This window comes from Theropithecus gelada, chromosome 7a (genome assembly GCF_003255815.1).
Source record: "Theropithecus gelada isolate Dixy chromosome 7a, Tgel_1.0, whole genome shotgun sequence".
Classification (NCBI taxonomy): domain Eukaryota; kingdom Metazoa; phylum Chordata; class Mammalia; order Primates; family Cercopithecidae; genus Theropithecus; species Theropithecus gelada.
The window spans coordinates 20,045,969-20,060,036 of record NC_037674.1 but is presented as its reverse complement, the minus strand read 5'-3'; the positions used below and the strand labels follow the sequence as shown (position 1 = coordinate 20,060,036).

At 41.6% G+C, this 14,068-nt stretch overlaps 1 protein-coding gene across 2 annotated transcripts in view; it reads left to right on the top strand.

Moving 5' to 3' along the window:
- The window catches only part of SPG11 (SPG11, spatacsin vesicle trafficking associated), a 104,536-nt gene that overhangs the window by 27,093 nt on the left and 63,375 nt on the right, over positions 1-14,068 (top strand). For both annotated transcript variants that reach the window (XM_025389760.1, XM_025389759.1), the window contains exons 8-11: positions 3,246-3,378; positions 7,756-7,911; positions 8,587-8,762; positions 11,262-11,438. In XM_025389760.1, the coding sequence (XP_025245545.1) occupies positions 3,246-3,378; positions 7,756-7,911; positions 8,587-8,762; positions 11,262-11,438 (642 nt within the window). The remainder of the gene's footprint in view (positions 1-3,245; positions 3,379-7,755; positions 7,912-8,586; positions 8,763-11,261; positions 11,439-14,068) is intronic.

The following is a 14,068-nucleotide window of genomic DNA, read 5'->3' as shown; positions in this document are numbered from 1 at the left end:
CAAACCACGTTTGTTTTTTTGTTTTTTTTGAGACAGTGCCTCACTCTGTTGCCCAGGCTGTAGTGCAGTGGTGCGATCTCGGCTCACTGCAAGCTCTGCCTCCTGGGTTCACGCCATTCTCTTGCCTCAGCCTCCTGAGTAGCTGGGATTACAGGCACCCACCACCATGCCCAGCTAATTTTTTGTATTTTTTAGTAGAGACAGGGTTTCACCATGTTAGCCAGGATGAAACCACATTTGTTTTAATTGTACCTTTTTTTGTTCTTTTTTGCTTAACCATTTTGAAATTGCAAACTTTATAATCCTTCACTCTAAGTACTTTAGTATGTATATCATAAGAACAAGAATATTATATTCATTGATAATTTAGTTTTTACTCCCATAACTCAGAACAAAGGTATAGTTTGTTTATAGTCTCCCTCTGGGGCCAGTAATTTTTCTAGTTTATCTTTTTTTGGTGGGTGTCACCTCACATGGACCCTAGGTTTGTCCTGTCTTTTCTTCCTCCAACATAACTCCCCCCAATATCTCTCACCTCCCTTGGTATATTAACACCTAGAACTTTGGCCCATTGGCTCTCAAAATCTGGTTTCTGGACCAGCAGCTCACCATGACCTGTGGATTAGAAATGCAAATTGTCAGGGCCCTCCCAATATCTATTGAATTAGAAAGTCTAGGGGCAGGGCTTTGCAATCCACAACTTGAGAAATTCTCCAGGTGATTCTTATGCACAACGCTTTATGCTAAGGGTGGCAAATTTTTCTTTTTCTTTTTCTTTTTTTTTTTTTTTTTTAGATGGAGTCTTGCTCCGTCACTCAGGCTGGAGTGCAATGGTGCAATCTTGGCTCACTGCAACCTCAACCTCCTGGGTTCAAGCAATTCTCCTGTCTCAGCATCCCAAGTAGCTGGGACTACAGGCGCACACCACCACACCTGGCTAATTTTTGTATTTTTAGTAAAGACAGGGTTTCACCATATTGGTCAGGCTAGTCTCGAACCCCTAACCTTAGGTGATCCACCCACTTCGGCCTCCCAAAGTGCTAGAATTACAGGAGTGAGCAGGAGTGAGCCACTGTGCCCGGCCTTTTTTTTTTTTTTTTTTTCTTTTTTCTATATATATAGAAAAATATATATATATATAGAAAAAATATATATATTATATATATAGAAAAAATGTATATATTTTATATATATATATAATATATTTTTTATATATGTAGAAAAAATATCTGTATTTTTTTATATATATATATATATTTTTTTTTTTTGTCTGAGACAGGGTCGCACAGGCTGGAGTACAGAGACGCAATCACAGCTCACTGCAGCTTCAACTTCCTGGGCTCAAGAGACCCTCCTGCCTCAACCTCCCCAGTAGTTAGGACTACAGGTGTGCGCCACCATACCCAGCTACTTTTTAATTTTTTTTTGTTTAATTTTTTTTTTTTTCTAAAACCTTTTTAGAAACAAGGTCTCACTATGTTGCTCTGGCTGGTCTCAAACTCCTGGGCTCAAGCAGTCCTCTTGCCCCTGCCTCTCAAAGTGCTGGGATTACAGGCATGAGCCACGTGCCCCACCAACTTTGTAAAGGATCAGACAGTAAATATTTTAGGCTTCTCAGGCCACATGCTCTTTTTTGTTTTGTTTTTGTTTTTTGAGACAGCATCTTACTGTGCCGCCCAGGCTGGAATGCAGTGGCACGACCTCAGCTGACCACAACCTCCACCTCCTGGGTTCCAGCAATTCTCCTGCCCCAGCTTTTGAATAGCTGAGATTACAGGTGCCTGCCACCATGCCTGGCTAATTTTTGTATTTTTAGCAGGAATGGGGTTTCACCATGTTGGCCAGGCTGGTCTTGAACTCCTGACCTCAGGTGATCCACCTGCCTCGGCCTCCCAAAGTGCTGGGATTACAGGCATGAGCCACCACACCTGGCCATCATACTTTGAAAAAAAAATACGTTTATTTTATTTTTGTTTATTAAAAATATGGAATGTGGCCGGGTGCAGTGGCTTACGCCTGTAATCCCAGCACTTTGGGAAATCTAGGTGGGAGGATCACCTGAGGTCAGGAGTTCGAGACCAGCCTGGCCAACATGGTGAAACCCCACCTCTATTAAAAATACAAAAATTAGCTGAGTGTAGTGGTTCAGACTTGTAATCCCAGCTACCTGGGACTCTCAGGCAGGAGGATCACTTGAACCTGGGAGGCAGAGATTGCAGTGAGCCAAGATCGAACCACTGCACTCCAGCCTGGGTGACAGAGCAAGACTCTGTCTCAAAAAAGACAACGGAGAATCTGGCTGGGCGCAGTGGCTCATGCCTGTAATCCCAGCAATTTTGGAGGCTGAGTTGGGTGGATCACTCTAGGCCAGGAGTTCGAGACTAGCCTAGCCAAACACAGTGAAACCTGTCTCTATTAAAAATACAACAACAACAACAACAGCAAATTAGCTGGGTGTGGTGGCGCATGCCTGTAATCCCAGCTACTCGGGAGGCTGAGGCACGAGAATCGCTGAAGCTGGGCAGGCAGAGGTTGCAGTAAGCTGAGATCATGCCACTGTACCTCAGCCTGGGTGACAAGAGTATGACTTTATATTGTACTGCCATAACATTTTAATTCAAATAGAATAAACTTAATTGTAAGAGTAATCCCTGATATTTAGTTTTGAATTGTTTTAAAATTATAAAATGGTAGAGCTGGAAAGGTTTTGTAGTCTAATAACCGCCTGTTTCTGTTGAAGCAGAAATTGGGCCAGACGCAGTGGCTCATACCTGTAATCCCAGCACTTTGGGAGGCCAAGGCAGGTAGATCGTTGGAGGTCAGGAGTTCGAGACCAACCTGGCCAACATGAGGAAACCCTGACTACTAAAAATACAAAAACTAGCCGGGCATGGTGGCGGGCACCTGTAATCTGAACTGCTTGGGAGGCCGGGGCAGGAGAATCTCTTGAACCCAGGAGATAAAGGTTGCAGTGAGCCAAGATCATGCCATTGCACTCCAGCCTGGGCAACAAGAGCAAAACTCTGACTAAAAAAAAAAAAAAGAAAAGAAAAGGTTAGAGAGTCTTGCCCCAGATTGCATAATCAGTCATTGTCAAAATCCTCACTGGAGCCCAGGTACTCATGCAGTCTTTTGCCTCCTGTAGTCTCACCACATTAAATTCTAAAGTTTGTTTAAAAATCTGAATCCTGATTTTTTTCGCTATTGTAATTTTTTTCTGATTTTTATTTTCCTCCTCATTTCAGGCCGGGATAGAAAATCGTCAGCTGGACACAGTAAATTTCTTTTTGAAGAGCAAAGAAAATCTTTTTAATCCATCCTCAAAATCTTCTGTATCTGATCAGTTTGATCACTTTTCATCCCATTTATATTTAAGAAGTAAGTGGAATAAAGATTTCTACATTCGTATTTATCATTTGATCTTCTTAATAACTTTCAAATTATGATCTTGTGGTTTCTGATGACTCATTTACTTGCCAAAACTTAGTCATGGGATTTTTTTTTTTTTTTTTTTTTTTTTTGAGACGGACTCTTGCTCTGTGTCCCAGGCTGGAGTGCAGTGGCGCGATCTCGGCTCACTGCAAGCTCCGGCCCCCGGGTTCATGCCATTCTCCTGCCTCAGCCTCCCAAGTAGCTGGGACTACAGGCGCCCGCCACCACGCCCGGCTAGTTTTTTTGTATTTTTTTAGTAGAGACGGGGTTTCACGGTGTTAGCCAGGATGGTCTCGATCTCCTGACCTTGTGATCCGCCCGCCTCGGCCTCCCAAAGTGCTGGGATTACAGGCTTGAGCCACCGTGCCCGGCCAGTCATGGGATTTTATATACTTTTTGGAAACTTTCTTCTTCCTTTTTTTTTTTTTTTTTTTTTGCATCACAGTCTCACTCTGTTGCCTAGGCTGGAGTGCAGTGGTATAATGACAGCTCACTGCAGCCTCACCTCCTGGGCTCAAGCAATCCTTCCACCTCGGCCTCCTGAGTAGCTGAGACTACAGGTGCATGCCACCACAATCAGCTGTTTTTTGTAGAGAATGGGGTCTCACTGTGTTGCCCAGGCTGGTCTCAAACTCCTGGGCTCAAAACAATCCTCTGCCTCCCAAAGTGCTGGGATTACAGGTGCGAGCCACTATGCCTGGACAACTATGTGGAAATTTGGCAGTGTTATCTGATTCTATAAATGTCCTCATACTATATGGGCTATTTATTGCTCATATCTTGTACTATACTCTGTTTGTAGTATGCAAGGAAGAGACAATCTTTTAAATTCAAGACAGTTTTATACACGACAGAAAAACATTTATTTGGAAAATTGCCTGCCCTTGCAACCATCTGAGATGTGTATTGACAGTTGTGGATTAGGATATGTTGTAAGAATTTTTGGCAGGATGCAGTGGCTCGCCCTGTAATCCTAACACTTTGGGGGCAAGGTGGGAGGATCGCTTGAGTCTAGGAGTTTGAAACCAGTCTGGGGAACATAGCAAGACCCCATTCTACAAAAAAAGTTTAAAAATTAGTTGGGCATGATGGCACATCCTGTAGTCCCAACCACTTGCAAGGCTGAGGCGGAGGATTGCTTGAGTCTGGGGGGAGGTCTAGGCTGCAGTGATCTGTGATTGTGCCACTGCGCTCCAGCCTGATTGCAAAGTAAGACTGTCTCAAAAAAAAAAAAAAGAAAAGAAAAATTCACCCGGACCTCTCTGCTTTTTTGCCACACTACCAACACGTTTCAAGATTTTGGCTTTCATTTTTAACAAATAGGAAGCCTAACTTTTATTCTTGGACCAGGTAGCCATGCAAATTCTCTCCTTAGGACAACAGGATAATAAAGTATATTTTCCCCTTGTTAAACAAAAATTATGGAGACCATTGTTTTGGTGTAAGCTGTACTAGGCCCCATCAGACCAGAACAGAAATCAAAATGAAGTCAACTATGCTAAAGTTCCATAGCATCAAACTTAAAATAAGGTGGTCTTCTGACATTGGGAGAAATTAGGAGAGAGCCAATAATCCCAAACAGTCCAGTTTCAATCTTCAATCAGCGTGATGATGAAGTTCCCTCTGATATAATCCTTATGTAAAAGAAGTAACGTAGGCCAGGTGCAGTGGCTCATACCTGTAATCCCAGCACTTTCAGAGGCTGAAGCGGGAGGATCTCTTGAGCCCAGGAGTTTGAGACTGGCATGGGTAATATAGTGAAACCTTACCTCTACAAAAAATTTAAAAATTAGCCAGGCGTGATGGTGTGCGTGTGTGGTCTCAGCTACTCAGGAAAGGGAGGTAAGGAGGATTGCTTGAACCTGGGAGGTTGAGGATGCAGTGAGCCGTCATCATGCCATTGCACTCCCATCTGGACAACAGAGTGAGACTCTGTCTCAAAAAAAAAAAAAAAAAGGCTGGGTGCAGTGGCTCATGCCTATAATCCCAACACTTCAGGAGGCCCAGGCGGGAGAATCACTTGAGACTAAGAGTTCATGACCGGCCTGAGCAACATAGTGAGACTCTGCCTCTATTTTTAATTGGAAAAAAAGCCTGAAGTAGCTTCATGTTAAATAATCAGTATTTTTTCTATTATTCTGTCTCTCTTTATCTTACAAAAAAAGTAGCTTTGAAACAACCAATATGCTTCTGCTCTCTTCAGCTCTTCTGTGTCCATAAAGCCAACCCCTCTGCTCAACTCACTAGAATACCTTTTCCATGTTATGAAATTAAGTGTTGCCACATTCTAGAATTGCAATAAAACCAATTGAGATCTTTAATCTGAATTTATTGTAATTTTTGTTCTTTGACACTGTAAATACAGTTTTATAGTCTGTTTTTTCCCACTTCATACTATAGACATCTTTCTTGTTAGTAATATATACTTACTAATTATGATGACACAGAATTTCATTGTATGGGCTGTACCATAATTTGCCAAGCCAAACTCCTGTTAGACATTTAGATTTATTCCAGTTCTTTGCTATTAGCAGTGTGTAAGAAATGCTGTATGTGTGTAATTTCACATATATAATCATTTACTTATATTACTAGAATTTATTATTAAATTCTAGACCTGGAATTTCCAGGTTTAAGAGTATGCACAATTTATATTTTTAAACACCTCGATAAATTGTCCTTCAAAAGTTTTACCAATTTGTAGTCTACTTACATGGAGAAAATGACAACCTGCTCTTTTTCCACTGATGTAGTATTACCTTTCACTGAGAAAATGAATTGGATGTTTTCTTTTTTTTCTCCCTAAATCTCATATATGGTGGAAAGATATTTTCTTTTAAAAACACATTCTCAGACTGGGTACAGTGGCTCACGCCTATGATCCCAGCACTTTGGGAGGCCGAGATGGGCGGATCACGAGGTCAGGAGTTCGAGATCAGCCTGATCAACATGGTGAAACCCCATCTCTACTAAAAATATAAGAATTAGCCGGGTGTAGTGGTGCATGCATGTAATCCCAGCTACTCAGGAGGCTGAGGCAGAATCACTTGAAGCGAGGAGGTGGAGGTTGCAGTGAGCCGAGATCGCTCCATTGCACTCCAGCCTGGGGGACAAGAGTGAAACTCCGTCTCAAAAAAACACAAACACATTCTATTTTGTTTTGAGTGCAGAGTTTGGTCTCCTCTTTCTTGGATTGCCAGCTTTTCTAATGCTCTAATGTTTTAAAAACTGCTTGAATTTATAGAAAAAGGCCTGATTTTGGTGTTGAGCAGAGCTCCATCAGCAGTTGTAGAGTCATTATTCACTTCTGTTCTTCGGTGGTTAGTGGTTTCTCCTCATTCCACTCTCACCTGCACTGCTCAGCTCTAAAGGGTGGAGATGGGTCCGGAACGAGAAGCACTGGGAATAGCCTTACCTGCTCTCCTAGGGGGAAAACCTGTTTCCCATAATTCTCGTACATCTCACAGATGTAATCCTAAAGTGGGGGGCAGTGCTGAGACAAACAGGAATCACTTAATTAGAGCCTTCAGCTGCAGATAAAACAACCAGGGGCCCACACTTCTTGCTTTCACTTGACTGTTTAGCACAGAATAGCTTTGCGATCAGACAGGCTTAAATTCACATTTTGGCCCTGCCACTTACTTTCTTTTTCTTTTTTCACGCTGTTGCCCAGGCTGCTTTAGTGCGGTTGTGCAATCTTCGCTCACTGCAACCTCCACCTCCCGGGTTCAAGCAATTCTCCTGCCTCAGCCTCCTGAGTAGCTGGGATTACAGGCGCCCACTAGCATGCCTGGCTAATTTTTGTATTTTTAGTAGAGGCGGGGTTTCACCATGTTAGCCAGGCTGGTCTCGAACTCCTGAGCTTAAGGGATCCGCTTGCCTTGGCCTGCCAAAGTGTTGGGATTACAGGCGTGAGCCACCGCGCCTGGCCCTGCCACTTACTTTCTGAATTAGCTTGGGCAAGTCTCTGAACCTCAGTTTTTTAAATCTATGTAAAAAGAATATAATACACACCTACCTCTTAAGTTGTTGAAAGGAATAAATGAGATAGCATTTATAAAACAACAAGTACAGTACTTAAGATGTAGGTGGTCAGCAAAAGGGTAGTTAGCAGTGATACCAGTAAATGATAACTATTAATAATTAGAATCATTAAATTTTGCAGGTAATAAGCCTGCATAAAAGTTTTGTGAGCTTTTTGAAAATAAGACATTGGTCCTTGTTTTATGTTTAAAAATATTGTAACATGATATTTTTTGATATGTTAATTTTATTGTGAGAATCCTGGTATTCTTCATGTTAATTTCTTTGGTTCTTTCTCAGATGTGGAAGAGCTGATGCCAGCATTGGATTTACTTTGCTCAGCAATTAGAGAAAGTTATTCTGAACCCCAAAGCAAACACTTTTCAGAACAATTGCTTAATCTTACACTGTCTTTCCTTAACAACCAAATAAAGGAGCTTTTTATTCACACTGAAGGTAAGAATAGCAGCTAGGAAGGGGCAATTCTGTTCCTGTGTCAGAACAGATACAAGTGCTGCCATTGGGTGACACAGCATAAACAGGTGACACGCCATTTACTACATTCGGGTAAGGGCAGTGTGTAATTGAGTAAGTGAAATGGGTTTTGATACTGAGAAAGTTGGTAGAAAGACCCAGGACTAATCATGAAGAACAAGAAAAGGAAAGGGTTGTATTAAAATACAGAGCTACTTGCTTGTAAACAGGAAAATCCTCAAACATGTTGTTTGAAATTTAAAAATAGCAAGTTTGAATTTGGACTTTCTTTTTTTTTTTTTTTGAGACGAGTCTCACTGTGTCTCCCAGGCTGGAGTGCAGTGGCGCGATCTCGGCTCACTGCAAGCTCCGCCCCCCGGGTTCACGCCATTCTCCCGCCTCAGCCTCCCAAGTAGCTGGGACCACAGGCGCCCACCACCTCGCCCGGCTAGTTTTTTGTATTTTTAGTAGAGACGGGGTTTCACCATGTTAGCCAGGATGGTCTCGATCTCCTGACCTCGTGATCCACCCGCCTCGGCCTCCCAAAGTGCTGGGATTACAGGGGAATTTGGACTTTCTTTAGAATTCTTTATAATAGCTCATGGTTTATATTTATACACCCACACATACAAATTGGCACATTGGTATTTTCCATAGAACTAGATGAACATCTGCAAAAAGGAGTGAACATTTTGACTAGCTACATTAATGAACTTCGAACCTTCATGATAAAGTTTCCTTGGAAGCTAACAGATGCTATAGATGAATATGATGTACATGAAAATGTCCCCAAAGTAAAGGAGAGCAATATATGGAAGAAACTCAGCTTTGAGGCAAGTATGAGTAAATATCACTTCTTTTATTTGCTAGATTCAGAAGATCTGAGAAAACAATAGAAAAAACAGAATTCAGACTCTATACACTTGTGATTCAGAATGTTTGGCAAAGGTTTTAGGTTTTATTGGTTTTGAGATTTCTGATTATGACTTCAAATTCATGTCTACAAGCTCTGTTTATTTAATTCCTTTATTTAATTCCATATTATTTAATAATATGGGTAGGCTCCCTCTTAATGCTAGATCTGCCCACTGGGGTTCGGTAACAAACACCCAACTCTAAACCCATGTGAAGTGGCACTTCCTTAGCAATACTCCCTCATTGACTCAAGCCTGGCACTTTGGACTCATGCATTCTGCCTGACCTCTGGATAAATTGAATTGCTGCTGCTGATTAGATCTTTGGAAATTTTTATTTTATGACATTATTACTTAGAGGTATACTTAATTTTAGTCCTATCTGAAATTCTGTTTAAGACATTTTGCCAGTTAAATTTGTTTCCGTTTGCCTTTTTTTCCTCCACAGTAAAAGTTATAATAATACAACTAAAATTTACTACCATCTATATGACTTAGGGACTGGAAGAATTCCTTCATCCACTGGAGGGTATTGGTATTTTAAAAACAAATGCTAAAACAGCTTAACACAGATGATCATAATCAGTAGGGAATTAAAGTGATAAGATTGAGATGCTTCTAGGTTGTTAAGATTGCTGTTCTTGGGGTGGAGGGATTAAAGTACCTGGTGTGACTGCATTTTCTGTATCTCTTACTCATTCTGTAACCTTAAAAAGGAAGAAATGGTCCGGGCACAGTGGCTCATGCCTATAATCCCAGCACTTCAGGAGGCCGAGGCCGGCAGATCGCAAGGTCAGGAGTTCGAGACAAGCCTGACCAAATGGTGAAACACTGTCTCTACTAAAAATATAAAAAAATTAGCCAGGTGTGGTGGCGGGCACCTGTAGTCCCAGCTACTCGGGAGGCTGAAGCAGGAGAATTGCTTGAACCTGGGAGGTGGAGGTTGCAGTGAGCCGAGATCGCACCACTGCACTTCAGCCCAGGCGACAGTGTGAGACTCTGTTTCAAAAAAAAAAAAAAACAAGAAATTACTGACCAGGCGCGGTGGCTCACGCCTGTAATCCCAGCACTTTGGGAGGCCGAGCGAGGTGGATCACGAGGTCAAGAGATCGAGACCATTCTGGCTAACGCAGTGAAACCCCTTCTCTACTAAAAATACAAAAAATTAGCCAGGTGTAGTGGCGGGCGCCTGTAGTCCCAGCTGCTCCAGAGGCTGAGGCAAGAGAATGGCGTGAACTTGGGAGGCAGAGCTTGCAGTGAGCTGAGATCGCGCCACTGCACTCCAGCCTGGGCAACGGAGCAAGACTCTGTCTCAAAAAAAAAAAAAAGAAAAGAAAAAAAAGAAATTACTTACTTTTCCTTCTACTTTTTTGTCTCCTTTTTCCTGTCTCCTTCACAGATTTCTCTTCCTGTTTCCCTCAATGTTCTGCAAGGCTCTGTCTGTGGTCTACTCAGAATCACTGATTTTCAACTTTTGCCAGGGGAAGGGGTTATAGTTTACTTTGATAAAAATTGTAGACCCTGTCTTCAAAAACAGGCATGTGAATGTGTACACATAAATTTTGTACATGGCATAATGGGGTTTACAGATCTCTTTAAAGCCCTAGGTTAAGAAGGCCTACTTTCTATTCTCTCTAGGGTTTAGATCTTCAGTTTAAGTATTTCTTTTCATGTGGATTATTGGTAGTAGCCTTCTAATGCCTTAATATCTCGAGCTTGAATCACTTTCAGTCCACTCTCTATATTGCTGCCTGGATATTTTTCTGTAAATATGTATCTGATTACATCACATCTTGCTTTTACAGTCTTTCAGTGGCTCCACGTAGTTTCAGGATAAAATCTAACTCAAATGCAAGGCTCTTCATGATGGATCCTCTGCTTTGCTTTTAAGTCTCATCTGCTGCTCTCTCCAGTTATATTGAGTAATTTGTAGTTCCCTGAAGGCTTGATGCAGTTTCTTTTCTTTGTCTCTCTGCATATGATACTCCCTCTTTTTGGAACACCTGTCCTCTTATCTCAATATATCTGTGGAACACTTACTGGTCTTTAAATTTTTTGTCTTATCAGTTACTAGTTACTTCTACTATCAAGCCTGTGCGGGAGGGCTACGGGGGCGGGTGGTCATCACTTTTATTTAGATGTTCCTCTTCTGGACCTTCCTCTCTAACACCCTGGGATACTTTTGTCACAGCACTTATCATACAGTACTATAATCAGTATGTCTTCCACTAGCTCCTGGAGTTGTAAGGTCTTAGTTTTACTCAATTTTATATCCCTTGAACCTAACTGCAAATCTAGTAATGGATTTTAAATAAAAGTTCCTTTGTTAGATGTTCAGTAAATGTATAAATCCCATGTTGATAATCATAATAAGGAAATGAAAAGGAACTTAAAAGACAAACGTTTTTCTTTTCCTAGGAAGTTATTGCCAATGCCATTTTAAACAACAGAATACCAGAGGCACAGACTTTCTTCAGGATTGATAGTCATTCTGCTCAGAAACTTGAGGAGCTGATTGGCATAGGCCTAAATTTGGTCTTTGACAATTTAAAAAAGAACAATATAAAGGAAGCCTCTGAACTTTTGAAGAATATGGTGAGTGGTGTAATCCATAAAGTCTTAAAATGTATTTAATATAATTTCTAGTTACTATAAAGTTGGTTTGTATTCATAATTATTTCATAAACTAAGAAATTTATGTAGTGGATAATGACACTAAAAAAATAATGACATTAATAACACTGAGAACAGCTGGGTGTGGTGGCTCATGTCTATAATCCCAGCACTTTGGGAGGTTGAGGCAGGAAGATCACTTGAGGCCAGGAATTCAAGACTGGCATAGGCAGCATAGCAAGACCCTGTCTCTACAAAAAATAAAAAAATAAAAAGGACATGGTGGCTTGCACCTTGTCTTAGTCTGTCCTCATATTGCTATAAAGAACTACCTAAGCCGGGCATGGTGGCTCATGCCTGTAATCTCGGCACTTTGGGAGGATGAGGTAGGTGGATCACCTGAGGTCAGGAGTTTGAGACCAGCATGACCAACATGGCACAACCCCGTCTCTACTAAAACTACAAAAATTAGCCAGGTGTGGTGGCAGGAGCCTGTAATCCCAGCTACTAGGGAGGCTGAGGCAGGGAAAATTGCTTGAACCCAGCAGGCGGAGGTTGCAGGGAGCCAAGATGGTGCCACTGCATTCCAGCCTGGGCAACAGAGCAAGACTCCATCTCAAAAACTAAATAAATAATAATGAACTACCTGAGACTGGGTAATTTAGAAAGAAAAGAGGTTTAATTGGCCCACAGTTCCACAGGCTATACAGGAAGAATGGCTGGGGAGGCCTCAGGAAACTTGTAGTCATGGTGGAAGATGAAGGGGAAGCAGGCATGTCTTACATGGCAGGAGAAAGAAGAAGAGAGCAGTGGGGAGGTGCTACACACTTTTAAACAACTAGATATCATGAGAACTCACTCACTGTCACAAAAACAGCAAGGGGGAAGCCCACCCCCATGATCCAGTCACCTCCCACCAGGTCCCTTCTTCAACATTGGGGGTTACATTTCAACATGAGATTTGGGCACAGGCACAGATCCAAACCATATCACACCTGTAGTCCTAGCTACTCAGAAGGCTGAGGCAGAAGGATGTCCAGGAGTTCTAGGCTGTGGGGAACTATGATTGCACCTATAAATAGCTGGTAACAGAGCAAGACCGTGTCTCTAAATCTAAAAGAGAAATAACACTGAGAAATGTTTTGGTACTGAGAACTTTCTTTTTTTTTTTTTTTTTTTTTTTGTTTTTGAGACGGAGTTTCGCTCTTGTTGCCCAGGCTACAGTTCTATGGTGCGATCTCAGCCCACATAACCTCCACCTTCCAGGTTCAAATGATTCCCCTACCTCAGCCTCCCAAGTAGCTGGGATTACAGGCATGTGCCACCATGCCCAGCTAATTTTGTGTATTTTTAGTAGAGACAGGGTTTCTCCATGTTGGTTAGTCTGTGAGCCACCCACCCTGACCTCCCAAAATGCTGGGATTACAGGCGTGAGCCACCGTGCCTGGCCTGAGAACTTTTTTGAAGATATTTTTCCTCTAATTTTATTTAGGTGTGAGTGACAGAAATTACATATGTTTAAGGTATACAGTATGATGTTTTGATATGTATGTACATTGTGAAAAGATTACCACAAGTAAGCTAATTAATATATCACCTCACATAGTTATGTGTGTATATATGGTGAGAACACTTGAGATCTACTCTCAACAAATTTCGAGTATACAATGTATTATTATTAACTTTAGTTATTGTGCTGTACATAGGTCCCCAGAACTTACTTATCTTGTATCTCAAAGTTTGTACCTTTTGACCAATATCTACTCCTTTCCCCTACCCCACAGTCCCTGGTAATATCATTCTACTCTCTATTACTGTGAGTTCAGCTTTTTCTTAGATTCCATATATAAGTAAGAGCATGAAGAATTTGTCTTTCTGTGTCTGGCTTATTTCATTTAGCACAATATCCTCCAGGTTCAGCCATGTTGTTTACAATTGCAGGTTTTCCTCTTTCTCTCTCTCTCTTTTTTTTTTTTGTAGAGACAGAGTCTCACTATGTTGTCCAGGCTGGTCTCGAACTTTTGGGCTCAAGCAATCCTCCTGCCTTGGTCTCCCAAAGTGCAGAGATTATAGGCATAAGCCAGCACAATTGGTCTTTCCTTCTTTTTTTTTTTTTAAGGCCAAATAATATTCCTTTGTATATATACACCACATTTTCTTTATCCATTCATCTGTTGATAGACACTTAGGTTATTTCCGTATCTCTTGAAGAGATTTTTAAATGGCATTTAAAAGTACTCTCTGAGCTGGGGGCAGTGGCTCACACCCGTAATCCCAGCACTTTTGGAGGCTGAGACAGGCAGATCACTTGAAGCAGGAGTTTGAGACCAGCCTGGCCAATGTGGTAAATGCTGTCTCTACTAAAAAAGACAAAAATTAGCCAGGTGGGTAATGCATGCCTGTAATCCCAGCTATTTGGGAGGATGAGGCACGAAAATCGTTTGAACCCATGAGGCAGAGATTGCAGTGAGCTGAGATCACGCCACTGCATTCCATCCAGCCTGGGTGACGGAGCAAGACCCTGTCTCAAAAAAAAAAAAGAAAAGAAAAGAAAAGAAAAATACTCTGTTAGACCTGGCACTTTGATTAGGAGGAGATAGTGTTTCTCATAG